The sequence below is a fragment of the Athene cunicularia genome (assembly GCF_003259725.1).
Source record: "Athene cunicularia isolate RWA chromosome 1 unlocalized genomic scaffold, athCun1 chr1_part1, whole genome shotgun sequence".
NCBI lineage: Eukaryota > Metazoa > Chordata > Aves > Strigiformes > Strigidae > Athene > Athene cunicularia.
In genome coordinates, this window is record NW_020799091.1 from 21,763,769 (window position 1) to 21,791,696 (window position 27,928).

The window sequence follows — 27,928 nt, forward strand, 5'->3', positions numbered from 1 at the left end:
CCCCCCCCCTCCGGCCAACCCGGGCCCGGCGCTCCGGCGGCGCCCCCTCCCCGCTCCAGCAGAGTTAACTCTCTCCCAGCCGAAAGCCGGGTCGGGCGCTCCAGGCTGTGCCCCCTCCCGGCTCAACAAAATTAACTCTATCGCAGCCGAAGCCAGGACAGGACGCGACATCCCTTTTTGACAGAGGCATCGCCCGCGGCTCACCCTCTGTCTCCGGGCGAGGCTGGTGGCAGTACGAGTCCGGCTGGTCGCGGTCCTGCCAGGATGGGTAAATACTGCTCCAAGTGTTTTTCCCGCGCTCGGCGCGAGGACGAGACGGTACTTTTGCCTCTTTTTATCCTTAGGGAAGGGGCAGGAAGGTAGCCGTTACCGTGAGCGAGCCGGTGCTTCTAGCTTCTAGCTGGCGTCGGTGGTGTGTGCCCATCCCAGGGTGGCAGAGCGGGGAGCGATGCTCGTCTTATTTACAGTGCGCTGGACTCTCGTTCACCAGGGACAAGTCTAACTGTCGCTTCCACAGGCACTGCAGTGCTTACATAATTTTATCCTGCAGTCTAAATGTAAGGGTTGGATTTTCCTGAAACAAGGAGCAACCGCTGGCATCTTCTGTAGTAAGAGTCGGCTTGATTTCTTGCTACACTTTTCATACATTTTTAATAACCACGCGGAGTACAAGTTGTAAAGGAAACTTGCACAGAGTTTTAAAGTTTAAAGAGAGATTATTCAAACTCTAGCTGTCCTAAGTTTTTACCTCTCTAATGAGCCTCCTTTCTGACAGAGGGTTGATCCTCCAATCTAGAAGTGAAACAAGGTTAAACTACATGTTTTCTTATGTCAGGGTGAATCTAAATCAAGCAAATTCTCAGGCACCAAAATGGGGTGTGTAACAAACATCAGTGCAGAGGTAAGTACATAGCTACAAGTAGCAGGACAATAGCATGTGTGAGAGAAGTTGTGGGACGTTTCTAACACATAACTTTTCATGCTATTCTTCTGGAAATTTGCCTGGATTTAAGTATGTACAGAAGAGGGAGAGAATGAACACATGCATTTAATTTGCTTTAATAGAAAATATCTTGCCAGAAACACATGCTTGTGTAGTGTACTTTGTTAGAGTTTGGCTTTTTTAAATATTCATATACTCTAACGGAAATTTGATAGTGTCTCCCATTTACCTAATATGTTCAAATATAGCTTGAGATAAGCTGCTAACCAGGTTAAGAAAAAATGTATGGCTTAATATAAAACTTCTTAAAGTGTAGTCACTGGGGGACACATAGGTGCTTATAAACTTTAACCTTAAAGAGTATTATAGGAGAGGATTACCTGATAACCAGCATGATTGAAACAGCAGTATTAAAACACCTCTTTTTTTAAGGAAGACTGTAGAACATTTTGAACATCAGCTGCAGTGGGATTCAGTTATTGCTTCTACAAGTATCGTCTGAAATATGTATTGGTACAAGAGAATTCTCAGTGTGTATGCTTCTCTTTCCAATATAAGTCCTTGCCCCAGGGAACTCCATATAAAGCACAGCAGTGACTAAGCACCATTTGCAGGTCAGTCGTCTGGTTTTGGGTTTGTTGGTTTTTGTTTGGGTTTTTTTTTTCCTTAAATATGTTAATATTTTGAAAGCATTAGATACAGAAAAGCTATTCTGAAGGAACAGTTTTAATAACAAGTGCCACAGAGCATCTGTGTGCAGTGCATACTTTTAGGATGTATCATAGATAACTGGAAAATGTTTGTGGAGATACTGTACATATATTTCAAGCTCAGAATATAGGCAAGCATGTAAGTTGGCAGGGAGGAGAGACATGTTGATTTGGGGAGGTAACTCCAGTCTCCCATGTTTAGTTCCTAGCTGCAGTTGACTTCCTATGCGGATATGGGCAATTTTCTGATGTTCCTTGCCTGATGTGACCCATTTGTGCAGTAGATCTACTATTGCTTAGCTATTGTTAAAAAGTACCTGGAGATTTAATTAATCAGCATTTCTAATTAATTAGTATCTCTCAGGTAGTTTGCAGTTCTCAGAAGAGAGATGCTCTAAGGCAAATCTCAGTGCTGCCTCCACATTCCAGTTATTCCTGGTCCAAAGTAAAATCTTGACCTTTCCCTGACGATGTCTCCTCAATGATGTCTATCTGTCGACTGAAGCTCCATGCAACTAAAGCAGAGCTTTTCATAGACTCGTAATTAGTTTGGATTGGAAGGGACCCTTAAAGGTCGTGTAGTCTAACCTCCCTGTAAAGAAGGCCACCATCTTCAACCAGATCAGGTTGCTCAGAGCCCTGTTCAGCCTTTCCCCCCAGGCCTTCATCTCTAGTTCCTTTATTGTTTGGACAACCCCAGCATCTTGCCCATCCTCAGGCATCCTTTACCAAGTTACTTTTCCAGGACCTCTCACAGAGTCATACCTAAATCTTGCAGATTTTTTCTGAATGACACTGCTAAGCTTTGGCCACTGTTATTTAACTGGATGAATTACTCCTTCCTTCCTACCTCTTCGCCTACCTGCTTGACTACCTGCCAGTTCTTACGGAGCTGCCAGGATGTTGCACCAATATAAGTCATACCTCAGTCTATTCTCAGGGAGTTTTGAGTTGAATGGAGAATACATAGGTGCCATTTTCAGTGACTGAAAATTATCAGTCTCTGAAATGCAGTTCAACATTGAGCCTTTCACAGGAGAGATATTGGGAGGTTGGTTATAAAGATGATAAGAAGAAAAATTTGCTACTGTGTCTTCCAATCAACACAGCAGTAGTTTAAGCAAGGAGAAAACATATCATTCTACCTGTTCTATTCTAATTTTCTTTCTGTCTGAGGAGACGAAACATATTTCAGACACAAGACTTAACCATTGTGTTGTAGAGTACAGGTATGAGGAAGAAGGTTTCCTTCATCTCCATCACGAGTATAGTTTCATTTTATGAAAATTACTTCAGTAATTTCTTGGGATATGACCAATGGAAGACCTTTCTCATAGGTTTTCCAAGCAACAATTAAATCCATCATTCAGAAAAAGTACCTGAAAAGTAAATGCAACATTTCAATTTATACACAACCCACTGGTTTGGTTTCACATTTTGGCCAGAAAAAAATAATCCCAAATCACATCAAAGCAATTTTTTTCTCCCTTGCCATTTAACTGCCACAATGAAATGCTGAATATTTGCACAATTTCCTTACAGTGTCTCTGATATTTTCACCCACTGCAAACAGCTGTATCACTAGTATAGTCGCTGAGCCTTTTTAAACCTAAGTTGGATTTGGCCCTCAGTCACTCACCCTCAATGACTTCACTCCAACCAGTGGCCTAGTAAAGGACACCTACAAAGATCCCTTGATAAGCTGAGCCTGTTAGATACAAAACTCTTGGGAGAGTAGCAAAGGTTCCTGCTTACTCTGTATTCTCTTTCAAATACTTTGTTGAGATAAATATTAATGGAGAATGATTAATTCAGTATGATATCCCATTAATTTGGTTTCTTACACATTTTTTTAATAAGATTTTTCCTTGCATGCTTGTGAATTTTCTAATTGCTTTGATGTTTTGACATTAGAACTATATGAATCTCAGCATTGGACCTGATAGCTTTACATTCTCATGTCAGATCCAGTTTTGCTCTACTGTAACCTTTGGTTTTCTAAGTGCTGGCATTCCCAGTTCTGTGACTGCACTGACACCGATGTGCTGGTTATCTGCAGAGCCACAATGATGATAACGAAGAAGGACTTTTTTGGTTTTTATTAATGACATGTTTACACTGGTCGCAGGAACATGTGCAGTCCAAGCCTATCATGTTACACTGGCAAAGCAGGTTACAGTAACAGAAAATGTCAGGGATTTGAAGTTCACATCCAGGAGACCATGAGGCTGATAAGATGATTAGCCAAAACTACATCTTGCCCTTCTTGCAGAAGAGGAAGATAAAGACTCATGTGCTGTTGCTCTCTAAATGAACCCTCTGAGAAAGATGGACTACTTGAGACCTTGTCACTGAGGGCAACCCTTGCACATCTGACCTCCCAGGTAACATAAATATGAGGTCCCAAAGTGCAGTCAGAAAGCTCTAACCAAAATAAAATACAATGCAAGAAGTATTGACAGAGCAGGCAAATGACAGCGAAGGCACCTGAGCTGTGCCAACGTTGGCTGCTCGAGATGATAGCTCCAGAGGCTGCTCTGGAAACCACAGCCCCAGCATGGTGGGAGGTAGCTGGGAGGCCTGCTGTCCTGATGGTGTGGTGTCCATGCTGAAGCTTGAGTTATGGGATAGCATTTTTAAGCAGGCACACCTTTGGCAATTCTCCACTCTTTTAGAGAAGGTCTCACCACCAAGTGTCCTCAAAGGTAGGACAAACCTTATCTAAGATAAAATATATCATAAAAAAATGAGTCTGTAATATTTCTTATGGATGATCAAAATTTTAACAACTTTTTTTTTTTTCCTAGGATGTCATTTTTTAACTTGCTTTTCGTTTTCTTCATGTAAGTAGAATAGTAACAATCCCACTTTCTGCTTATCTGTAGGTCCTGGCAATGACTTGTACAGAGCTTCCTTGCTTTAAATGGCTTTTGTTTCAGATAGTGGGAGCTGGTAATTTGAGTGGGTGCTTCCCATCTGCAAGTCCTGTATCTAGTATATCCCTATGCACACGCCTTCAAGGGCACCAGTCCTGGCAATCTGTCAAGAACACTTCTTAAAATTACTCCAGTGAGTTAAACAGACGGTATGGGCAGATGCAGTGATATTTTCCAAAAGAGGAAACGTTATCTCTGTAAGACTACTGGTTTGGGAATCTGTGTGAAGTGCTATGTTTTTTTAACATACCAGGCTATATTTATCCAGGCCTTTTTATTTTTTCCTACTTTTTTACTAATTAAAAAAACCCAAACCACCACAACAAAATAACTCACTGCATTTTATTCTGAGCCTAATGCAGTCAGTCAGGACTGAGGACTCTGCAGTGCTGGCACACAACCCCCTGTGCATTACTCAGCAGCGTATGGAGCTGACTGTTTGCTTTGCGTGCCTGGCTTCTTCCCATAACTGAGTAAGAAAGATGCCCACATCGCCTGGGTCTCCTCAGGCACCCAAGGCTCTCAAATCAGCTCAGTTAATCATTCTGTTTACAGAAAAACTTTCGGGAAACTGTGTCCCTTGGATCCAGTAGAAATAATCCCAAAAGGGCAGTGTGTAAAGTATTAATTTAAATTCCAGATTCTAATTTCCTGGTATTACCAAAAATAAAGATGCTGTGTTATTTCTCTTAACAGACTTAAGAATTAGATGCAGGAAAAATAAATAGAAACATCAAGCTATGAAATATATTATTTTTCCACTTTCATTTTAGTAAGAGAAAACTAATTTGCTATCCTATCTGCTGTGTATCCTGACGCTGAACTAGTCCTTTCTGTAACCTAGATTTTTATTAACCTTGCTTTCTTATTACTGAAAGATTTACTTTCTAGGACTCCTTTTAATTCCATTTGCTACTACACTGCATTTTCTCTTGAATATGTAGTGTCCTTTACAGATTCTGGGCCTTTTCTAACTTGGGACATATTTATAGTAGCCTGATCTAGTTTTTGTATTTGTTAGTGATCTTCCCAGCAGGATACATTGCTTTGTCTTCTTCCTAATGTGACTCAGGATACATTCCAATTTAAAGTGCTCTTATGCTTAAACCATTATGCTGGGATTTACTGTACTAAACCAAACTCCAAGACATTTTCCTGAGGCTTTTCTTTGCCACTGTGCACAGTACTCGTGAGACATTTGCTGTCAAAGTCCTTGCATAGCACTTTAGCATTGTTATTCTAAATATGTTTTAATTCTCCTTTGGCCAGCTCATCTCTTTTAATTCTATAAGTATTCAGACTTCATAGAATCATAGAATGGTTTGGGTTGGAAGGGACCTTCAAGATCATCTAGTTCCACCCCCCTGCCATGGGCAGGGACACCTTCCACTAGCCCAGGTTGCTCAAAGCCCCGTCCAACCTGGCCCTGAACACTGCCAGGGAGGGGGCAGCCACAGCTTCTCTGGGCAACCTGTGCCAGTGTCTCACCACCCTCACATTAAATAATTTCTTCTTAATATCTAATCTAAATCTACCCTTTTTCAGTTTAAAACTGTTACCCTCCTATCACTACAGTCCCTGATAAAGAGTCCCTCTCTATCTTTCCTGTAGCCCCCTGTAAGTACTAGAAGGCCGCTATAAAGTCTCCCCAGAGCCTTCTCTTCTCCAGGCCGAACAACCCCAACTCTCTCAGCCTGTCCTCATAGGGGAGGTGCTCCAGCCCCCTGATCATCTTTGTGGCCCTTCTCTGGACCCGCTCCAACAGGCTCATGTCCTTCTTATGCTGAGGGCCCCAGAGCTGGACACAGCACTGCAGATGGGGTCTCACAAGAGCAGAGTAGAGGAGGAGAATCACCTCCCTTGAGCTGCTGCCACACTTCTCTTGATGCAGCCCAGGATATGGTTGGCTTTCTGAGCTGCGAGTGCACATTGCTGATTCATATTCAGTTTTTGATCCACTGATGACCCAAGTCCTTCTCCACAGGGCTGCTCTCAACCCACTCATCACCCAGCCTGTATTTGTGTTTGGGATTACCCCAACCCATGTACAGGACCTTGCACTTGGCCTTGTTGAACTTCATGAGGTTCACACAGGCCCACCTCTCAAGCCTGTCAAGGTCCCTCTGCATGACATCCCTTCCCTCCAGCGTGTTTTTCTATTTCTTTTGAGACAGGTCAAAGAAAGAAGCTCTTGTTCTTTACACACCATAAAATACTAGAAATAAATGTGGACATAGGCCTGAACATCAGGCCATTATGGTTTGCCCACCATGCCTAAAATGGTGTAAGTACAGTAATCTGCTCTGCAAATTTGACTGTGTGAGCATATCACTATGTTTAGAAGCAGTTAAATGCGGGCATAAATAAATGAGAGTGTTCTAACAGAATTAATAAAATCACCTTGTACATGCAGTCCAGCCATAAATGGTACACAAATTGAACATAGAATGATAGAAAAATACAAATGTCTTTTTAGACTCATAGGAGTAAGTAGAATATTCTGTACTGTCCTGTGCACATGAGTGTGTGTACGTGTATTCACAGAGATACAAGGTATCTGTGGCGAGTGAGTTGTGGCTCCTAAACTTGATTTAAATTCTGAATGAGTTCATTATAATCAAAAAAAAAAAAAAAAAAAAAAAAAAAGAGACATCTGAGGAATCAATCTAATCTGCTTTACTAAATGAACTTGTGAAAGTGCTTATCTGGGATAAACTTGGGGACTATACATATTTTTCTCTTTTTTTCCTTAAACAGAATGAAAATGCTCTTGTGAAAATAAAGGAGTTAGGAGTCGAGCTTGCAAATATCAGGGATGAAGTTGGTAAGTAGTACAAGCAAAGTAACAACAAAGTGATTTTCTCACTTTACACAAAAATTCCCTGTGACCTGATCCTGGGGAACCTGCATACATGTGATGAAACATCTTCTTTTGTGGCTTTGCAGGGAACCACGATTTTACCTCTTTGTGGAGATGGGTCCATCACCACACACACTAGAGCTAGTTGTGTATCATCTTTACTAGACAAATTGTTCTTCATAAATCTATAGTTTCCATTCTCAAAGTATGTACCACCACTTACAAGAAGAAAGCATAGCATAATGAGAACTGGGAACCTGGGACCGTTGTGGTGCACAGTGACTAGGAGTGCATCCCTTACTTATGTATGTTTGCATGTTTTGCAGTTCATCTGAAAACTGAAGGACACTCAAGCTCAGAACTTGCTTGTTAATATCTCTAAAGTCTCTTCCTGGTTGAATGACAACAAAAGCAACACGTCCATTTGGTCTGTGTATTCTCTGTGTATCTGCATGCACTGCTTTTCCTGGTTGGTTTCTGATCTAGACAGGAGAGACAGGGAGGGTGTAAAGACATTGCAACTCTTAGAGAAGATGGGCTTTTGTGCTGGCTGCAGCCAAAAGGCTGAGTTCTTTGGGGCTTAAATCTCCCCAGAACAGATGTGACATTGGGTTCATCTACCCCAGGGCAAATGGAGAGGAGGAAGGGCACCTGGAGGCAGGACCACTGGAGCAGGGGACACCCTGAGTACCAAAAGGTGCTGGAACCACTTATGACTGGATCTGTGAACAGCGGGGACCTCTCAATTTTCCCTGCATGTAGGGCCCCAGTTGCTGGGTCACACATTAAGCACAGATTGTGCAGTGAAGCAGGAGGATGACTTGGTTCGCAAAGGGTGCTCAGGCCAAACCTCTATGAGGTGGGCAGAACTGCAGGTACCCCTGTGCTTTGTCTTCACCTTGCCTATGACAGCCCCCTGCAGAAAAGCCAAGCACAGCCCTTTTCTGATGCCCAACAGCTTGTGCTCCCTGCTGTGCTCCTCTGAAAGTTTTTGGCTGATCATCATTTCATAGAGAGCTTTATTGTCCCCATGGCCAAAGGATACTGCAGCAATAGCAAACCAGCATTTCCAGTTATTCTCTGATACCTGCTTTCATCCATCCTTAGCACCTCCACAGCTCTCACAAAGGAGTTGTTGCCACTGGTGCATTCTTTAGGCAGGACACATCTGAAGCTCTCCATCGGATACCCACCCACTTCTCATTTCAAAGTCCTACCTCTTTCCAGTGGGTTGGGTTAGCTCATTTTCATGAGTGGTTTTGCAAGAGGCAGTGACATGGGAAGGAAAGAGGTACAGTGCTAGAGATAAAGAGCTCTGCTTCCATTTACACCATGTTCATACAGCTGCAGTCAATACAAATCACTGGTGGTTTTGCTGGGGATGTGACTGACTGACTGCCTGACAAACTGACTGCCTGTTTGGGGCTCACAGAGCAGAATGTTCAGTAACAGGAGATCACTGCACTGCCTGCCCTTGCCATTGCTCTTGTGCATGCAGCAACAGACACCTCTGCACAAAACTGAGTCCTGGTGGAGTATATGGAGACAGTTTTGGTAAGAACCCCAAATACTCCAGAAAAGCAGTCTGAGGTCTCAGCTGAGCTGTACTGCTTCAGAAGGGAGACTAGCCATAAACAAGTATTTCTCAGAGAAGGGAAATATGGTATGAGATAATCCTTTCCTCAGTGGTCCTGTGGCACGTGTACTGGAGAGGACTTATCACAGGCCACCTCTTTCTGAGCAAGCCTCCACTCTCAGAGACAGGGAGATGCTGAGCATAGGCTATTTAGGAGTGACAGGGGTGGCTGGTGATCTGTCCTGTTTGGACAGATCCTTATGTTGGACTTAATTCTCTCTGTGCAACCCTGAGATGCATCATGCCTAGGTAGACTTGGATGCACAAAAAGATGAACATGTGCAGGTATTGCACTCCAGCAGGATGCTGATTCATCAGCAGTACAAATCCTGGTATGTATCCATACTTAGGGAAGGTGAATGTTTATGATTTTTAGTGGAAGTCAAAAATTGCTGGGCAGTCTGTTTTCCTTTGGAAGAAAATGATATAATTGAATTTTGTGTTTTAATTCTGTGGACAAGGTGAAATGGCTAATGCCATCTGCATGAAAGTGGTTCTCGTCAGTGCAGTTTGCTTTCTCTAAAGCAGTGCAGACTGGAGCATTGGGTGCTACTGGAGACATGCAGCACATCTGTGCTATAGAAGGGTTATTTTGGTCTCACTATCAGACGAATCTGTATGTTGCACGTTATTGTACATATTCTGCAAATAAAGAATGAAACAATCATTTGTTTGACAACAGCAATCATAGGTGATTCTATGAAGAAATTTAGGAAAAATCTACAGAGCATGTAATTTTGACTTCAGCCAAGTTGTAGTTCTGACTTGTCTCAGACACTTTGATAAGTAATCTTTCATTTCTTTAAAAATAATCAGTCCAGTTAAACAGCATAGGTGTTGGTCAGAAATTCCTGATTTCTCATGTGTAAATTCACCATGTCAGACTCACTGATGCAAATGTCTGGATGAATCAGTAAAACAGGGCTGGACTAGCCGGGGTGTTACAGGTAGTATGTTCAACATTTAGTTGTTTAGGCAATAGCTCTAATTCAGAATTATGACTTAGGTGCTGAATGTGCTTCGTTTTGAGAGCACACAGTCTTTGTTAACTTCAACAGATGCTGCAGGATTCTGCTGTACAAAGCAATGTAATAGCAAGATATAATCCACTGTTCAGAAAAGTCAGAATATATTTTAAAGGGAATCTCTTTTGGTAAATAAAAAAAGACTGCTGAAGCAATAGCAGTGATGTATAAAACAGCCTAAGGAGACCTGCACCCTTCTGGAGCCAGGCAAAATATTTAGATTCGGATAACACTGTCCACCTTTACCCCCAGTACTGCTGTGAAGTATCGCACCTCTTCTGAAACCAGCATGCAGTGAAATAGGAAAGTGCTCCTCCCTTTCCAGTCCTGAGGAGTAATACAGTCTTTATAAATGCTGAGGGACTTGTTATTTTGTGCATTAAGATTTTCTCATGTATTTTGCTAGAAATGCCAAGGCTAGTCATTCTACACACAAGACACCCATCTTTTTAAGTTATAAATATAAGCAGTTTTCAGCTGCAACACTGAGACTTCTGGAATAAAGAGGTTTTGAACACCAGCTGTTTCCCTTCAAGCTAATGGAAATTAAACTTCAGAATTACCTGCTCCTTTGCTGTCAGACAACGGACATGTGAAGTCAGTTGAGAGGACATATAGAGATGCCTAAAAATATGGATGAATGGAAGATGATCAGATGTCAAGTTTAAAATTTGTATTATCTGTGTTCATGAGAGTTTGAAAGCCAAAGCCCATGTGCCACCTCCTGGATATGCCTCCCAGTCAGAGCACCCTTAACCTGAGTGAGTGGCTGTGATTTGTCTGTGAATTAGGCCAAGGGTCAGGAGGAAGAGCAGAGTCTGCGTGGTGAAGAGCCCATTTCTCATGTCACAAGCAGACAGTCCCTGTGCAAGGCCACATGATGCTATAGCTCCCTGGCTCCCACAGGAGTTATACCCCAAATGCGAAGTACCAGGGCTGGGCAGGCTGGGCTGTGGCTCAGGCTGGGTTTATGTGGGAGGATTAGTCCGTTAGTGACATCTCCCTTTCCCTCACCCTCCCAGACCAGCCTGAAGTGGGTTTTACTCATCTGTTGCGCAGTGTAAAAGCCACTCAGTGCTCAGGGAATAGGGAAACAATGGTAGCTGCACTTGTTTAACCCAGCATGCTGTCATCCTGGGAAATGCCATGTCATGTCTAAGTCCTTTCCAGCCTGTAAGCAGGTATTGAAATACCTACAGAGAAGGAAGAAGAAAACCAGGAGGTAACTCCTCTTGATAGCAGCCAATAGGTTATTCAGTCTTTCCTCCCCACTCAGTCCTTGGCTTCATTTGTCATGGTTTGAGAGACTGTGGTAGGGATTACTCCTTCTCGTTAGAGATATTCAGTATAGGGCAAATTTCCTGGGCAATGACCTCATTTTCTGCCTCCAATAGAGTTTTTGGATGTGTGGGGAACATGCCATGCAGATACTCTTCCCGTGCTTTCCTCTTCCCTCCATTTTGCACCTGCATCAGGGTTTGATCTGCAAGACGCAAATACCTTTGAGGTTCAGGTTACAGAAAGTGTTTCAGATGGACTTTCTTTTGGTTAGAACATGTCATTTCATTGCCCAGCCCTCCCTGTGTGCTGGGTAATCTCATTAGAGAGGCTGGAGAGAGATGGTGTTCATTAAAGCTCAAATTTAAAGCTTGAGTAAGTTTGAATTCTACTGAATGCAGGGCTGCAAGCATTACCTCTTGTCCTCCAGCTCTGGGATTGCTTTATATGCTGAAAAAATTAAAAAAATCAAAAAGCAAGAGAGAGGGTTTAGAGCTATAATCCAAACCGCCAGGAGACAAGACATTTCAGCTAATGACCATATAAATTGCGCTGTTCCATTTTGCGTATGAGGTAGGTGGGAAAGATTTCTATGTGCCACTGCTGTGGTACTAATCTCACTGGTTCAGGCTCATTTTCTTTCTTTCTGTAAGGAGCAGAGAACTTAAAAGGGACATAGAGTCCCTCTTAGTGCTCCAGAAAACATCAGGATCAGAAGAGGACCCCAGCAGCAGTATCTGTCTGGACATAATAAACGAGTCTCGATATTGGTGTCCAGTAAGTGTAGAAGCAGAGCTCTAAACAGCGTGAAAAATAGCTATGTGGGGAAGGGGACAGTTAGCTTGAGTGCCCAAACTACCTTTCATGGGTTCACCTAACAGGAGCTGTGGTCACAGCGGTAGGTAACTTTGACAAATTGTTGCTATCCCCCAAAAATAGAGCACAGTCTGATACCATAGTAGAAAGAGACAGGAAAACACAGATATTGAGCAAATATATGGTCATAAGATAAATGTTTTTGAAACATTCAGAAGTTGTCTACTCAGGGAGACAACTGCTTCCAGTTCACTGATTTGCCATGCCATACAGGTCTGTGCATGGCACGTGCATTTTGAAAGGCAAAGGAAGGATGAGTGGCTAATAGATAGTATATTCAAAAGGTGATCATTTTTCTAAACCAGCTATGGGTCTAAATAAGAAAGAAAGTCTAGCAGTGCCATTAAAAACACACCTCTTCTTCTCTAGTGTTGTTCTGAATGTTATGGTCATGATGATTTTAATCACTTCTTACTGGTTAGATTTTTGCCAGTGAGCAAACTTGCTCTTTAGATGTAGTCTGTCTGACCTTGTCCAACTAGCATCAGATCTTCAATATCTGGATTGGTTGCAACCATTCTTTAAAAGGCCGAGGACACAGTGTTCATTACTGCTGTCCTGGAACACGGGGAACAATATAGGTGAAGAACCAAATAGGGAGATAGACTGAATATGCTTGACTGGATGGAACTGCTGGAGTTGTGCAACCTGGAACTAGTTGTAGACTATGGTTGTGAATTTGGAGACATGGTCACTGGGTTAGTTCACAAGAGTAAAAATTTCATGTTTTCTGCTTGCCTTCAGTACCAGCCTTTCATCTGCACTCTCTTATTCCATGAAGCACAGGATAGTGGTTTGAATATAAAAATATTTTAAGCAAATGTGCATTAATAGATTCAAGAGGTCCGCAACAGAGCTAGTGCAAAAGACAGGTTGATGGGGTGAGCGGCTTCTAACAGCTAGAAAACAGGATGTATGAGATGCATCTCCTTCTCCTGGTCAAGTGGTCAATTGCACCCCCTGCATAACATGTGTACAGAATGGGGCCCAGGCAGCTTCTGCTTTTCTGGCACTGGAAGTGGGGACTTAGCCAAGACTGTGGCTTAAGAGAAGGAGGTAAGAAAAATCTTGTATCCCAGTTGAAAGGCTTTGTGTCAAGTGATGTCTCACATGTTTCTTATATCCAAGGCAAAGTAACAGCCCTAAAGCCTTGATTTGTTCTGGCCAGGAGGGGACATCCAGTCACCCTGCAGGTCCATGGAGTTCCCTGCTATTATTGTTGTTGCTGTTGTTATTATTTATTACTATTATTATATTAATCAGATCCCAGTTTTGCATGGGCTTTTGCATACTCAGCTAGTGCCTCTATTTAAAAAAAAAAATGCGTGTGTGTATGTGTGTGTGGGACAGAGACAGATGACAGCAAGAGTTTGTTGATGGATGAGATTCATGGGAGCCCCAGAACTGGTGAAAACCACTGTGTTCAGTGCTATATAAACAGATCCGATGCCACCGTTTGTTCCCAAGTAGTTCAGAGCCTGACTGTGTGGTCTTGTCTCCACAGCCCTCAACACAGCGAAATGGAAGAAACTACAGAATGAGAAGGAAAAGCTGGAGAGGCGCTTTGAGGAAGAGGTGAAGCAGCGTCACAGACAGCAGCAGGAAGAGCTGCAGGCGCTGGAACAGAGGTTGCAGGAGGAGTACGACACCAAGAAGGAGACCCTGCACGAGCAACACATGCTGCACCTAGAGCAAGTCAAATTGCAGCATCAGGAACAGGTCAGTCTCTGCCTCTCCTCTTTGAAGAATAGACCATAGCAGTGCTGAGTAGGTTCAGGTAATGAAATATGTTGAACACTCCAACATGAAGTCACTGGTAACAAACTGAGGACCAGAAAAATCTATTCCTGACTATATTTTCTGGTTTTCCTCCCTATTATCCCTATTGGTATTTCTACACAGTAGTACATGTCTTGTCATCACATGCTTCCAGATGTTTTACTAAACAAATATTAAGACTAGCTCTGCTCCCCATACATACTTGCTCCCCAACCCACCTATTGTAGCCAATTTATATGAAAGCAAGGGTTGAACAAGAATCTGCTCAACACAGGTAAGGCCAGCAGAGCCCTGCCCATTCATTCTGGGTTCCCTGATTTCTGCTCCACCATTCAGTCTAATCTCTTAGATTTTACATCCCAAATGTTTCTCTGTGCTTTGCTTTCTATATGCAAGTATGAATACTTTCACATGCAGCTACTTTAGTCTTACTTGGAACAGCAGGAGTGAACAAACACTGTAGCTCACCTACAGGCACCACTCAGATGGTGGCAGAACACCCTGCTCTGGATTATTGCAGTAATGCCTTTACTTGGCCTTTTGTCATTTTGCATTCAGTGAGCAGCAGATGCGGTTCTGATTTTTCCAGCTACAGCTCTTACCCATTGCCCAGCACCACAGTTCCTGAGGGCTTTTCTCACACGAGTATCTGCCACGCTCCGGTGCACTCTGCGGTCAGGCATTGACATGCTGTAGCCCTGCTGCCATGGGTGTGCCACCCAGGCATCTGATGCAGCGCAAGGGCCAGTCATCTGCAAAATGTGAGCCCAGACAAGAGACCCCCTGTTTGCCAGCATCGTTCTCTCCAACACAGAGATTTTGCCAGTGCCCAGGGAAGCTGGAGGTGGGGGAGAGTGAATTTTTCACTCTCTGAGGCAATGTAAATTAGCAGCAACAGTGCAGTGCAGATGTGGTCTGTGAGATGGATGGATGTGACCAAAGGTCAAGGAGAGGGTTTTATGTCTGCGTGCTCTGTATCTCAGAGTATCTCCAGCATGCTTTTTGGGGCTGCTGCCTGAAGCATGAGCCTGTGGTTGAGGCTCCAGTACTGCTGCTCCCTGCTGCTCGTGCCTGGTGAACGGGCTGACAGCAGGCACTGCAGTGGGGCGCAGATCACAGACATGCCTCACATGGTTCCCAAGAATGATGACAGCACTAGCTGTGGGCTCAGAAGCAAACCAGTCCCATCAGCAGAGCCTGTGCCCAAGCTAATTTAGAGCACTTAATAGGTAAATGCTGGTGCTGCATTGTGTGGCCATAGCTGAAGCACCTCCAGAATCCAGGGAAAAGGGCTAGCCTGCACTGAGCTCATGGAAGAGGAAAGAGAGCACCAACACAGCACAGCAGAGACCGCTGTCTTTAAGATCAACTATTTGTAAAAAGGGAAATGACACCAGTTACTGCCTGTAGTTGATGTACTGTAGAACACTCCTGGGATAAGAGTTCAGATACAAGCTGAGATAGTGACAATTTTATGTCACTCATGTCACAGCTGCCCAGTTTTAGATTTATTGTGTAACACCAATGGTATACTGGAGCTGGGTGCAGTGTGGTCCTCACTGCACGTGGGTCAGACAGCCATGCCGGACAGACACACAGCATCCCAGTCTGTGCCCGAGACTGTCTGATACCCTGGGGTACTATTGTGCATTTTGGTTTGATTCTTTGGGGGGGGGGAGGAGCGTTAAAGTGCTCTTGCTAGATTTTACCTATTTTAATTGCTGTGCTTGCTAGTTGTTACTGATTTGCAGGCTTCTAACATGACACACAAAGGCTTTATGTGACTGGGCTATTTTGTCCCAGACAAACTACCTTTTTCTGTTAGTGCATGGATTTTCAAAGATGCATTAGAAGGTTCTGTCAAATAGGTTTTTGTGTTCTAAACTAGATTTTCCAAAATCTTTCTCTTAGAAGCTGTGCTGAGCCATGTCTTCTGGTTCTCATTTCAGTTTATGCAAGATGGTTTTCTTGCAATGCTCCTTAAATTTTCTGCCTCGCTATCTGATAGGAAAGAGGAGTGGTGTTACCAAAAACCTTGGGTTTTTTCCTTTCACTGTATCAGTGTGTCAGTTTGCTTAGTAGAAGATATTAGCTCTAGCTGCAAGCCTTGCCTCTCCTTGATCACCAGGCATTAGGATTTCTGAAGGAATTTGTTCCATGAGTTAATTTTTTGCCAAGATGATAGTTTATGGCTTATCTCTGCTACTCTTTGAAGTGTTTCTGCAAGCTCCCAAGACCACAAGAACAGATGGTGGGTTTTTTCCCCTCAAGCTGATCAATGCAAGAAAGGGTGATATATAGGACTCGACTAGAAGTACACTTACTTTTCTCATGTACTCATCTATTGTGATTCTATTCATCACCACATAGAAGTAACAGAAACACATCTTTCGCTCTGTGGGGCAAATAGTTCTCTCCTCCAGCCCTTTGGTTTTCTCCAGAGCTCTTTGTTCCCTGAATGACTGAAGATAACAAACATTACTCTCTAATGCTTTGAAAGTGCTGCGGTGACCCTAGTACCCAATACTAGTATCAATACCCTGATACTAGGGTGTCCGTCTCTTTTCCCAGGTAACAAGTGATAGGTTGAGAGGAAATGGCCTCAAGTTGCACCAGAGGACGTTTAGATTGGATATTAGGAAAATTTCTTTACCGAAAGGGTTGTCAAGCATTGGTACAGGCTTCCCAGGGAAGTGATTGAGTCACCATCCCAGAAGTATTTAAAAGATGTGTAGACATGGTGCTTAGGGACATGGTTTAGTGGTAGACTTGGCAGTGTTAGGTTAATAGTTGGACTCAATGATCTTAAGGGTCTTTTCCAACCTAAACAATTCTATGACTATGATCCCAGAGTTTAAGACCATCTTTTCAATCCATGGTTCTGTTAGCATCTCATGATGAGTTTTAGCAGGTTTTCCCTTTGAATTCCTACTCCACCATACACCCATACTGTGTCGAGCGCTCTTGGATCAGAGGAGGCTGACAGGCTAGGTCACCAGCAGTGTTTCTTGGCCAAGGAAAAGGAGAACTTTGTTAGTCTAGGAACCAAGGTGCATGAGGAATAAGGCTCTCTAAGAGCTGCTGACCCAAAGGGTTTGTAATCCTCTGTTTCTTCCTTCCCCTGCTTGGAGGAAGAGAAGAAGTGACTGGCTCAGAGCATGCCAAAAAGAGCAAGCCTGCTTGAGGGACCGAAGTTGTTCAGCTCTAATGCTGCTGAACTGGCTCTGGTCCCAACTGGCATTAGAGCAGAGGCACCTAACCCATGAGCTCTTACAGCAAACATGAGAAAAGCCTTGTCCTTGAGTTGTCCATCTGCATGGGGGAATTTGAGCTCACATTCATGAAGACAGTAGCAATAGCAAAATCCTTTTAATCATGGATCTGCATGTATTTCTGTATCCACACATCTAAATTGGAAATTAGTCATCCCACTTTCATGGTTACCAGTCACAACTTAGTTTCCCCACACTGTCTTGCTGTAGTCACCGTTTAGTCTAGTAACAGATAGTTGTTGTTTCTTTGTCTGGTTTGGAGGCTCAGCTGTCTCTGAGGAGGTGAGACAGCTCTTTCAGCATAGCAGAGTGTGGGAGCCAAACTCTTCACAAACCAGTCATGTGAGCCAGTGCATCCCAATATTTCTTATATCTCCTTGCAGCTAAGGGCAAAATTGCAAACTAAAGGCTGCAATCCTGGCTTTCCGGTGTTTCTTGCTTGAGCTGCCCAGCTCAAGCTGTTTTGTCCATGAACTTACTGAACTTCTCCCACTAGAGCCTCCTCTTGATTATACCTTATTAAGCCTTAAAAATCCCACCTGAGCTTCTTTTTATAGCCAGAAATAACCATGACATGGGTTAAGTGAGATGACCAAGCCTATAGAGTAAGTTAGTGGCAAAGCTGGAATTAGCATCCAAGAGATCTGCTTCCCAGTGCCAAGTAGACTACTGGCTATGAAAAACTGCAGACAGAAGGTCACGTTGGAAGATTAAAAAGAGTCATTTGGGATGTGGATATGAAACACACAGGCGACAGAAGAATCCCTGCAGACCATTTGGAGCATATTTAATTGGCTTTATAGATAAATAACCTGCCAAGAGTGGTGGCAGCGAAAGGAGACCCCTTCACCTTCTGAAGGCATCGGAGTTGAGCATAATCATTCCTATGAGGTGCTGCTCAGCTGAGAAGCAATTAGAGTATGAATAAAGACTTACACAAGGGCAAGATAAAGAACATGACAATGCCCATGAGGTATCAGCACACAGACATCATATACAAGGACATCGTGCTCTGGGAAAAGTCAAGGGATAGTCCCTATCCCATTAATAGCCCATTGCATCATCTAGCCCCCCTTTCCCTGCTCTTTCATGATATATATATAAGCAGCCTGAGTTCCCATTGTTTTGCAAACAGTTCTTCACCACTGAGTTGTCCCCCATTTTATTATGAAAATGAGTTTCAATAATTTTTAAATCCATGTTAACGCCTATCTTTCATTCTCAGAACATGCTTTCTCCAATATGGTTGGAAATTTTGCTTCTGTTGGGCGATCTACACATATGTTTGAAAGTTAAATGCAGTGAAATAATATTTATTCCAGTCAAGACATGCTCAGCTTCAGTAACTTTCTATTATTATTTAACGTAACAGTGAGCAAAAAAGCTGTTTAAAGTCAAGTCACTTTGCAATAAACAGCTGTTTCATTGTAAAAGTAAAATAGTTTGATCCTCTGCATTGCCAGTTATCACAGATAATGTGTCAAACATAGGGAATAAGATCACTGTGATTATAAAACCCTGAAAAGCAAATCGATGCATTGCATTCAGAAACTGCTCTGGACCACTGGCTCAACCATGATCACTACTTCTCACTGTATCTTCTTTAACGATGCATATCAAAACACCATCATTAGGGATCTCACTTTGCTTTTCGCCAATTCTAGTTAAAAACAATGTACTGAAGGAGTCCCAGATCCATCAGCCTGTGCACAGGAACACAGGCTGCCCACAGTCCTCTCCCAACCTCCTCCCCTGCTGCCGTGCTGGCTCTCTGCAGTGTGGTGTGCAGTGCAGTTTGTTGGGCAATTTGCAGCCTCTTTCTGGTCTCAGTATGAGATCAGGAAAAAGTTTTGTGCCTTCGCTGTCATCTTGCTTACTTCCACACCAACCTGAAAACTCTTGTGTCTGCACTGAAAAAGGTGCTGTCCTATCTTTCATCAGTTTATTGGACATGAACTCAAAATACATGATTCAAGAGGACATAGGAATTTGGGTATTAATGACTTTGTAGGATACTCTTTTCCAAGTAAAAGTGTGATAGATTGCAATTTATTTTACATATCCACTGATAATTTCAATGTTTCTCTAGAAATAAATATTTTACAACTGTGAATAATACATAGGCACTTTCCGTGGAAGGTAATTCAAGATCAGACAATAAAAATCACTGCAGCAAAGTGCAATGAAGACAAAATCCAGGATGGCTCAGAACTGTGCATGTTTATCAGAAGGAGTCAGGTCATTAATATAATTTAGATTAATGGAATGTTTAAATTTCTGAACATTTCATAAATGGCTTATTTGCTTAAGGGGGTTTTGGCCTTTTGCTTTCTTTTATCACCATTAAGTTAAAAGAGCAAAAATATACTACGAGTAGTGACTACCCACTACCACTCAAGGCATCAACATGCCTGTTTCATAATGAATACTGGCTCAGGTGCTGGAAGTGTCATGCTCAGTAGATCCCTTTACTGCTTCCAGCTCACCAGAGCTCTCTAGCAGTGGCTTGTCAGTGTGACACAGCACATCTAATCATGTGTCCATGTCTCCATTCATTGTCATTGGAGCAGGAGGAAAATATCACAGCTGTACACGAAGCTGCAATGTTACAGCTGGAAAATAACCACATAATCGCCATTACAGAACTGCAGGATGAGAATGACTGCAAGATTCAAGGTAAGCAAAAAACAACCCAATGGCCACAGAACTATTATAGAGCAGGAATTAACAATGTAGTGAGAAATTATAAGCCTGGATTTTCTTCCTCCAGAGCAGATGATACAGAAAATTAGTGTTCACCTACTGCTTTCATGTGGGGTAGACCACCAGGTTCCTGCTAGGGGTGAGGGAGAGCTGTATGCAGTGTGTACAGCATCTAACTTGGACCTGGGCCTATCTGAGGCATCTTTGGGCCAAAGATAAGGGTTTCTTCATGGGTTGCTGAACAAAGAGTACAAATTCCACACACAGACTTTTCTCAAGAGCCTAATCCTTGGGTGCTCAGGAGCCTGGAGGTCATTCAGCATCTCTGAATTTATATGCTTAACTGCCTACAATGCTTCTAAAACAAGACTCGTAATTCTCAGTAGTAAAAGTCTGGCCATGCAGAGCAGACCAAAGCCACACACTGGTGCAAATCTGTACCTCAGCACTGTTATCTTTATTTTGTGTTACATTTTTTTCCCACAGGATTTGATGATGCAGACAGAGCTGTTTCTTCCCTACTAGTTTAGTAGTTACATACATGTCTTTGTACATGCTTTACCTGACATTTAAGTTATCTGTATTTCTCTCTTATTTTTTTAATACAGAGAGTCTAATTTTTAAATAGATTTAATAGGTTTTCCCACAACTTCCCCCAGACTGAGCCATATTGCTTAGCTTTGCACTGTGTCAATTAGAGTCATACTCCAGAGCATAATGTGAGCTGAGAACAGTCTATTTCTCTGTCCCGTAGTCAGAGATGGTGCCTAGCATACCATTTTAAAATCATAATATACCGTTTTGAAAATAAGAAGTAAAATAATAATTAAAAAAAAAAAAGCTGGTCCTTGCTTAAGAATATTCTTATCTGTCCATTTTTGTTGGTATTTTCTATTGATAAAACTTGGTTGTAGTTTAATCAATGCCCTAGTGGCCAAAGTTTGTTCTCCCTGCTCCTGGTGCGGGTATGAAATGCCCTCCTGTGTATGGAAGAGGCACTGCAGCAGCTAGTGCGCTGTACAGGGCACTGGAGCATTAGTCATCACTGCTGTTACTGTGGCTAGTGAGCAGCGGTTAGAGGGCAGAACCCCACGGGGTTGGGGGTAAAGACACAAAAAATAGAGTGTCTGTATACTTAAAAAAATAAGTGTTACTGCTATACTGAGTGACTGTTCTATGCCATTGGTTTAGAGATTAAAGTTTATTCCACTTTCATTATTAAACTTTCGGTTATTATTAAGTCCAGGGTGAGTTGTTCTGGTAGTGAAACCTTTAATCGTGTAATATAAATAGAGGACTTTTTTTCTTTGAGTTCTGTCAGTCTCACTAACGGAATAAACCTCACAGGTCATCTGCCACAGCTCCTGGAGAAGCAATGTCTTTTGCACTTTGGCATCTGAGTTGCTGGTCCTCCTTCTCTATCTTCCCAAAGAAATAAAAAACCAAGCTTTTAAATATATCTAATTTAAAAAATATTTGATTTGGGGATACTTACTCTGAACTGGTAAATGACCCATTGTCAAACTGACCCTGTTCAGATCAGAGCCTCTGGAGTCGGGAATTCTGAGCAGTTCCAAAAAATCAGAATCTGGTCACATAGAAACAGAGCCTCAAAACAATTCACCTAAGGTCACAGAGTGTATTACTACCAGTTTCCTACTCAACCTCTATGCCTTAAAACTGCGGCCCATATTGCACTTGGTTCACAGTGTCTGTGCTCTTGGACCCTGGTTTGCTGGACTTCACTTAGCAATGTCATGTCTGTGATTCTTCCCCAGAACTGAATACTGCTCACAAACTGGAAAAGGCACAGTTAGAAGACCATTTTGAAAAACTGCGGCTGTCACTCCAGGTTAGAAGTTTCATTATTTCCCATCCCTGTACCAATGTGGAGCAATTTTCAGGGCAGCCGCAGCCCCATTGCCAGCTGCCAGCACACCAGGTTGTTGCTTCTTCCCAGCTGTAGTACCTCTTGTCCTCTGACTGTCCAAACTGGGATTTAGCAGTAAAGGTGCCCCCCTCAGGTTTTTTCCTCCCTCTTGGTTGGTTCAACAAAATACTATCTGAAAGAGACCCTGCTGGCTGCTGGCCCAGCACAAGGAACAAAGTTGAGCTCTTGCCTGCATGGTGGGAAGGGATCCAGCAACTGTGATGGCTGTGAGCATCACCTTGTCTACATGGTACCCTCCAGCAGGCATCCCCGGGGCTCAGAAATGCTGACGTCTCGCTGTCTGGCCCTGTGCCTGTGCTTTAAATTCTTCCTTGCTGCCTGAATTGAGGGGGAGCCAGTCTTGCAATGTGGACACATCTCCATTCCCACCGGAGGGCAATGCAGTCCCTGATGAGGGATGCCCCAGGGCTGGCCCTGCTGTGCAGCCAGGCTATGGCCAACCAAGGTCAGCCCTGCACATCACATCTCCTACATCCCACTATTTAACACTAAGCTCAAGATTGTCTTGACTTTTTCAGTCCTTCTAATAATTTCATGCTGTTCTCACCCCCTAGATGAAGAAATCCCAAGGAGTGGAGGGCAGAAACATGCCTCTGTGATTCATGCTAAGTTTAGAAATCTTGCATGAACAAGATGCAAAAGCAAATAATGCAAGCTCTGTTTGATTTCTTAGGCAGAGGTGAATTACAGTTTTTAAAGTCTTTGAGTGGGACATACTGCTGCACACAGCAACTGTCACTGTCTTGCTCATGTGGCTGTGACAGTTTGAGGCATGTCAGCAGTTTTGCAATAAGCACTGATGTAATGTTACAGCCAAGAAATTACATATATGAAAGATGAGAATACCACTTTCACAGCAGCTTTTCACAGTAGCTTTTACAGATGTTGTATATAGAGAGGTAACAGGAATGTCTTTGATGGTAACAGAAATATGATTGCTTAAAATAACACATTCTTGTGTATAGCTCTGAGATTAAATGACGATCTTTTAAGTCCGCACCACTAGCTCATCATTGCTTGTTACCATGTTAGAAGCCTAGAAAGGTGAAGGAAGCAGGAATGGGGTATCTATTGCCTCATCCAGACTCTAGGGACCACACAAATCCTCTCTTTCATGCCGGTGATATAAATGACAGCTCTCCGATGGAAGGATATGCTTGTTCTCATCCAGCCCAAGGTGATGGGGTGATTTAGCATCAGAAACGTTTCATGAACTAGTGTCAGCCAGCTGCAGGTGTTTCAGGGATTTCAGGATTCCCCGAGGCACTGGTTTATCAAAAATCCCACTGTATGTTCAAGTGGCCTTATATAAAAAATACCACCTTTCAGGGGTCTGTAAGCCTTGTTCAGCTCCCTTGGTGGTTTCACAGTGCAGACTGATTTGTGTGAATGTAAGAGGGGTCATAACATGGTTGGTGTGTTCATTGGTGTGTCTCCCCTCCAGGACCAGATAGACACTCTCACCTTCCAGAGCCAATCTCTTAAGGCCAAAGCAGACCGCTTTGAAGAGGCTCTGAAGAAAAACACCGAAGAACAACTGAAGGTAGATGGCAACTATAGCTATGCAGTCATCAAGATATGTGTTCCTGAGTATGACTCATCACGTGATCCAGTGGATAGCAATGGGATCCTTTCTTCAGGAACAGGGGTGCAGATTCCAACCAAAACCTCAAATCTTGAGCTCTGAGAAAGAGTCAAAAATTTTAGCCTAGGTCTATCATTTTCTGATTTTACTTTTTTTTTAGTCTTTCACTTTGTATTTGTAGCTCTGTTTCCAAAACATTTCATTAACCCCATCTACTATGTCCTTACTGCTGTCTGTTCTTCTTTCCCTTCTTCCTCTCTTTCTCTTTACGTTTTTGTCTTTTCACATTTGGGTTTCCTTTTTTGTGTCTTCTGAACCAACTTGTTTGATATCCTCTGTATTCCCTCATATTCTTCTGGACTTGCAGAGGACAGCCCTGTCATATGAATTATTTATTCAACTGCTGACTAGTGGGGCCATGCGATTTATTTACACTGTGTAAGTAAACACACACTGCAGTTATTTATCTGAAATGAAATAACCCTGAAATGACCATCCAAAAAGAGTTTTCTTTTAACTTGGGGCATTTCAGTGTGTTCACAGCACAACCCCATAGGCAGCTGTATCAATACGACAGAGGGGACAGAATGAAAATAGTGGGGTGAGCAAGGGACTCGGTAAATTTTTAGGTGAGAGAACTCCTTAGGAAGGGAGTGCAAATGTCTGAAACAGGCTTGGCCATGGGAAACAGGTAACGTCAGTCCCTTTCCACCTCTGTTGCAGTATTTAATTTACATAAAAGGACAAATTCTGCTGTGTCACAGTGATGTTAATGCCAAGTACTACCAGGCAGAATCCAGAACAGCTTAAGTCAGCGACAGTATTTCATCAGTATAATTCAGAGTACATCTTTTGTCCATGAGCTGAACCCTAGTATCCCCTACATCTGAAGTTCTTCAGCAGAGGAAGAACTTTTGCCCACCAGATCTGATCTTTGTCAACAGGCACTGTGATGCACTGGTGCAGGCAAGGCAGAACACTGTTGTTTTCACCTCCAGCCCCCTTGTCCAGTTTCCTCAGTTTCATCTTTCTACTTTTCCCAAGCCAAAATCCCTGCACAACCATAGAACACCTCATGCAATTCCCAAGCTGTGAGTAAGAATGAGGTTGCTGAACAACCTGGCATCCCTTCCTTCTAGTCACAAGGCTGGTCAAAAGAAAGGTACCATTGGCTATCCAACCGAAGGGATGGATGGTATAGGAGAGAATACCAGGGTTCAGATGGTCTGTGGAGGCCCAGGTCCAGGTGGCTTTCGCATCACTAAGACTCATAAACCACTGGGTGCATTAAGGAACCTTTATCTTATGGTTGAATATGCATTTATGGCTGACAGATATCTAAATCACTGGTATATTTCCTAGATTGAACAAGCTCCATATCTGCACTTAGAAAAAGATCTGAAGAGCTTAAAACATGTTCTGGAAATGAAGAACCATCAGATTCACCAACAGGAGAAGATGATTATGGAGCTAGAAAAGCAGGTGAGTTGTCATTTTTCCTCCAGAGGAGGTATCACAGAGGTGGTAAATTAAAAGTTTGGTTACCGCAGATGAACTTAAAAAGGGTGAGAAAACACATGATGTTGGGCAAGACACAGTCCAAGAGGCTCATAAATGGTATATATTATGTTGTTCCACTGTGAACCTACATAGCTGCTTCTACTGTACTGTGTCTCAGGTTTTCACTCAGAAATTGGGATCTTTTCCCATCCCTTCACTCACCCATGATACCCTTGATTTCTCCCACACATGTGTTGATCTGTATTGCTTTTCCATGCAATACCTGCTCAGCCTGTTACATTAGACAGTGAGGTGAGTGGTGTAGGAAGAATGGAGGAGGAGGAACTTTATGGTAGTCCAGAGCTTAATTTTGGACACCAGACTGCACCATATGCCCCTGCAGGAGTCAGGTAACCATTTAGGGCTGGAGAGGGCAAGGGGAGGAAGACTGAGCCGTGTGTGTCTGCTGCTGCTCGTGCAGGCATTTAGGAAGCTCCCAGACATGAGTATGAATAAGCAATATTCAGCAAGCAGTGCCTAGAAAGGCTTATGCTAGGAAAGGTCTCTCCAATCTTAAAGTAATGCTTTTCTGCAGCCTATGCTGTTTTCTTATCCTTTGCTTGTGGGGGTCCCTAACAAAGAGCTCCCTGATTCACCATAAATTACATTTTTTATTGGAAAGGAAATTAATTTTGTAAGGCATAACCTTCAGTGACAGCAAATGTATAGTCTGGTGACAAGATGAGGCATTACCTCAGCTGGGAGCCAGGACAGCTGGTTCAAGCACAGCATTCAGCAAGATTTGTTTCCATTTACAGGGAAATTTGAGAACTCTGATTATTATTTTGCTGAGCAGATGCTTGAGTAAGTGGATGTAGAGAAAAGTGCCTCTTTACAACTGAGGCTTGTTAACTGTGCTCCTTCCAACACACTGCTTCTGGAGCTAAGCCAGCATCTGAAAACATGCGCTGTAGTGTTATACTGAAAAAAAAAAAAAAAAAAAAAAAAAGCCTACATAGTTCCTGGTCATTTAGCTGCTTTTGCTAATTAACCACAAACGAGCACACAGTCCTTCTCCTGCCCTTTGTCACAGTGAAACACTGGGTCTACTGTGGTCCAAAGACACAGGAGGGCATTTCAGATAGAGGGTCAGGCTTCTCTCTTTGTCTGCTGAAAGGGAGACTGGTATAGGGTGAGGGTTGCAGTGGAGAGGGAAGGCAATGCACAGGTCTTCTCCCATGCTTCATGCTGGCATAACTACTACTTATTAAAAATATTGAGAAAGTAAAGAGGGTGCCCATGACAGTGATTCCTGTCTCAGAGCATTTCAAAACTGGGCCAGAATCCTTGTTCTGCTCTAACAAAATATACTGGGATAGGCCAGAATATCTGAGAATCAGGAGTATCCTTTATGGTTACTGTGTAGACTGGAAAACACTGCATAAAACTGATGCCTCCACCATATAGTGTGAGTTATTGCTAACTCCAGAGCACAGTATTTTGTTTCTTTATAAAAGGTTGCGAAATTCAATAACTGAGCTCACACAAGAGATAAAGTTACCCTGTGGTATCTTGTTTTCTTCCAAAAGTATTGAATTCAGCAAAATTCAAACTGCTGGAAAACCAAGAACTAAGGCGATAAAGTAAGTCAAATTCAAAACTTGGGAAAAACAGGGCATCTGAAGCTGTGGTACATGCCTATAAACATCTTACTGATATTTTAATATACTGCTATTGACACCCTCAAACTTTGTCCTTGAGTTGTCCTGAGCAAAAGCTACCTATGCTTGGGATAGTATTCATTTCACTTAATTGTAGCTTAAAGTTAAATATCTAGTTTAATCCTGTCAGTTAAGCCAGCACTGTCAGCAGTGCAGAGCAGTGTCTCCAAAGGGCAGCCTACCTCGTTTGAATGCAGCAGCAGTCTAAGGCTGCTCCTGGGCATAATCGGCCTCGGTGGGTAACTCTTCCCTTCCCATCACCAGGGAATCATAATCCTAGAGTCTGGATGTCAGACATTTATGTTCCATGAGGTTAGTTGAGCTGGATGTTGCACATCACACCATCTTGCACTCCTCCTGCATCACCAGACTGATGACTCACACCACAGTGCCCTTTCCATGCTGGGCATGCTGATGTGCCCCAAGTGCCAACAGCTCCCTGTCCAAAAACAACTGCTGACAATGCTGGCTCCCAAGGGATGGAAGTTGTGGGGGGCACCACCGAGGAAGATATTTTACTTGTGCTGGACAAGACTAAGACTCTCCTCCTCCTCAGCTAGAAGTAAGGCCTAGTTCAGGTCTGCCTCTGCTCAATGCTCTGCTCATGACCTCACTTACTTCACCAGTGTGGTGTGGTGTGAGTCAGACCTCTAAGTCTCAGCTGAAGTCAAGATGGCCACCTCCATCTACCCTCAAATTTTAGAAGTTGCTCTAGGGACAAATAAAGACAAAAACCAAAGTCTCTTGGATCAGGTGTTGGGCTTTCTTCAGCCTTAACAAACCTTCTTTCATTGCAGGCTGAAAAAAATTTAAAACTGGAAGAAAAAATCACTATGCTGCAACAGCAGAATGAAGAACTCAGAGCCAGGATTGAACAAAATACTGTCATAACAAGGTTTGTGCTTATATTTGCAATCCGTCTGAGCTTGAAAGGAGACTGCAGATGCCCAAGGCTGATACTTATTTCAGAAGGGGAAAAACTAATTTCTTCCTGAAAGTGTATTGATGCCCTGATCTGCTTGTTTTGTTAAAAAAAAACCTTTTTATATTGGGGTTTGCTTACTTTAAAATAAGAGAGATCACATATCTGTTTGTTTCCATAATTTTGACATGCTGCTAAGAGCAAAGTGCCTAGTGGCTTCTGGTCTCAGTG

General features: G+C 42.9%; 1 protein-coding gene across 7 annotated transcripts in view; it reads left to right on the forward strand.

Annotated features, from left to right (window-relative positions):
• MTUS2 (microtubule associated scaffold protein 2) overlaps window positions 1-27,928 on the forward strand; it is a 307,627-nt gene that overhangs the window by 271,760 nt on the left and 7,939 nt on the right. For 5 of the 7 annotated variants that reach the window (XM_026860631.1, XM_026860647.1, XM_026860638.1 and 2 more), the window contains 7 exons: window positions 7,347-7,413; window positions 13,769-13,983; window positions 19,886-19,991; window positions 21,797-21,870; window positions 23,414-23,512; window positions 24,917-25,036; window positions 27,573-27,670. In XM_026860631.1, the coding sequence (XP_026716432.1) occupies window positions 7,347-7,413; window positions 13,769-13,983; window positions 19,886-19,991; window positions 21,797-21,870; window positions 23,414-23,512; window positions 24,917-25,036; window positions 27,573-27,670 (779 nt within the window). Of the gene's footprint in view, window positions 1-50; window positions 319-851; window positions 902-7,346; window positions 7,414-13,768; window positions 13,984-19,885; window positions 19,992-21,796; window positions 21,871-23,413; window positions 23,513-24,916; window positions 25,037-27,572; window positions 27,671-27,928 lie in introns of those variants that run through there. The other 2 variants (XM_026860670.1, XM_026860678.1) reach the window with 2 other exon arrangements.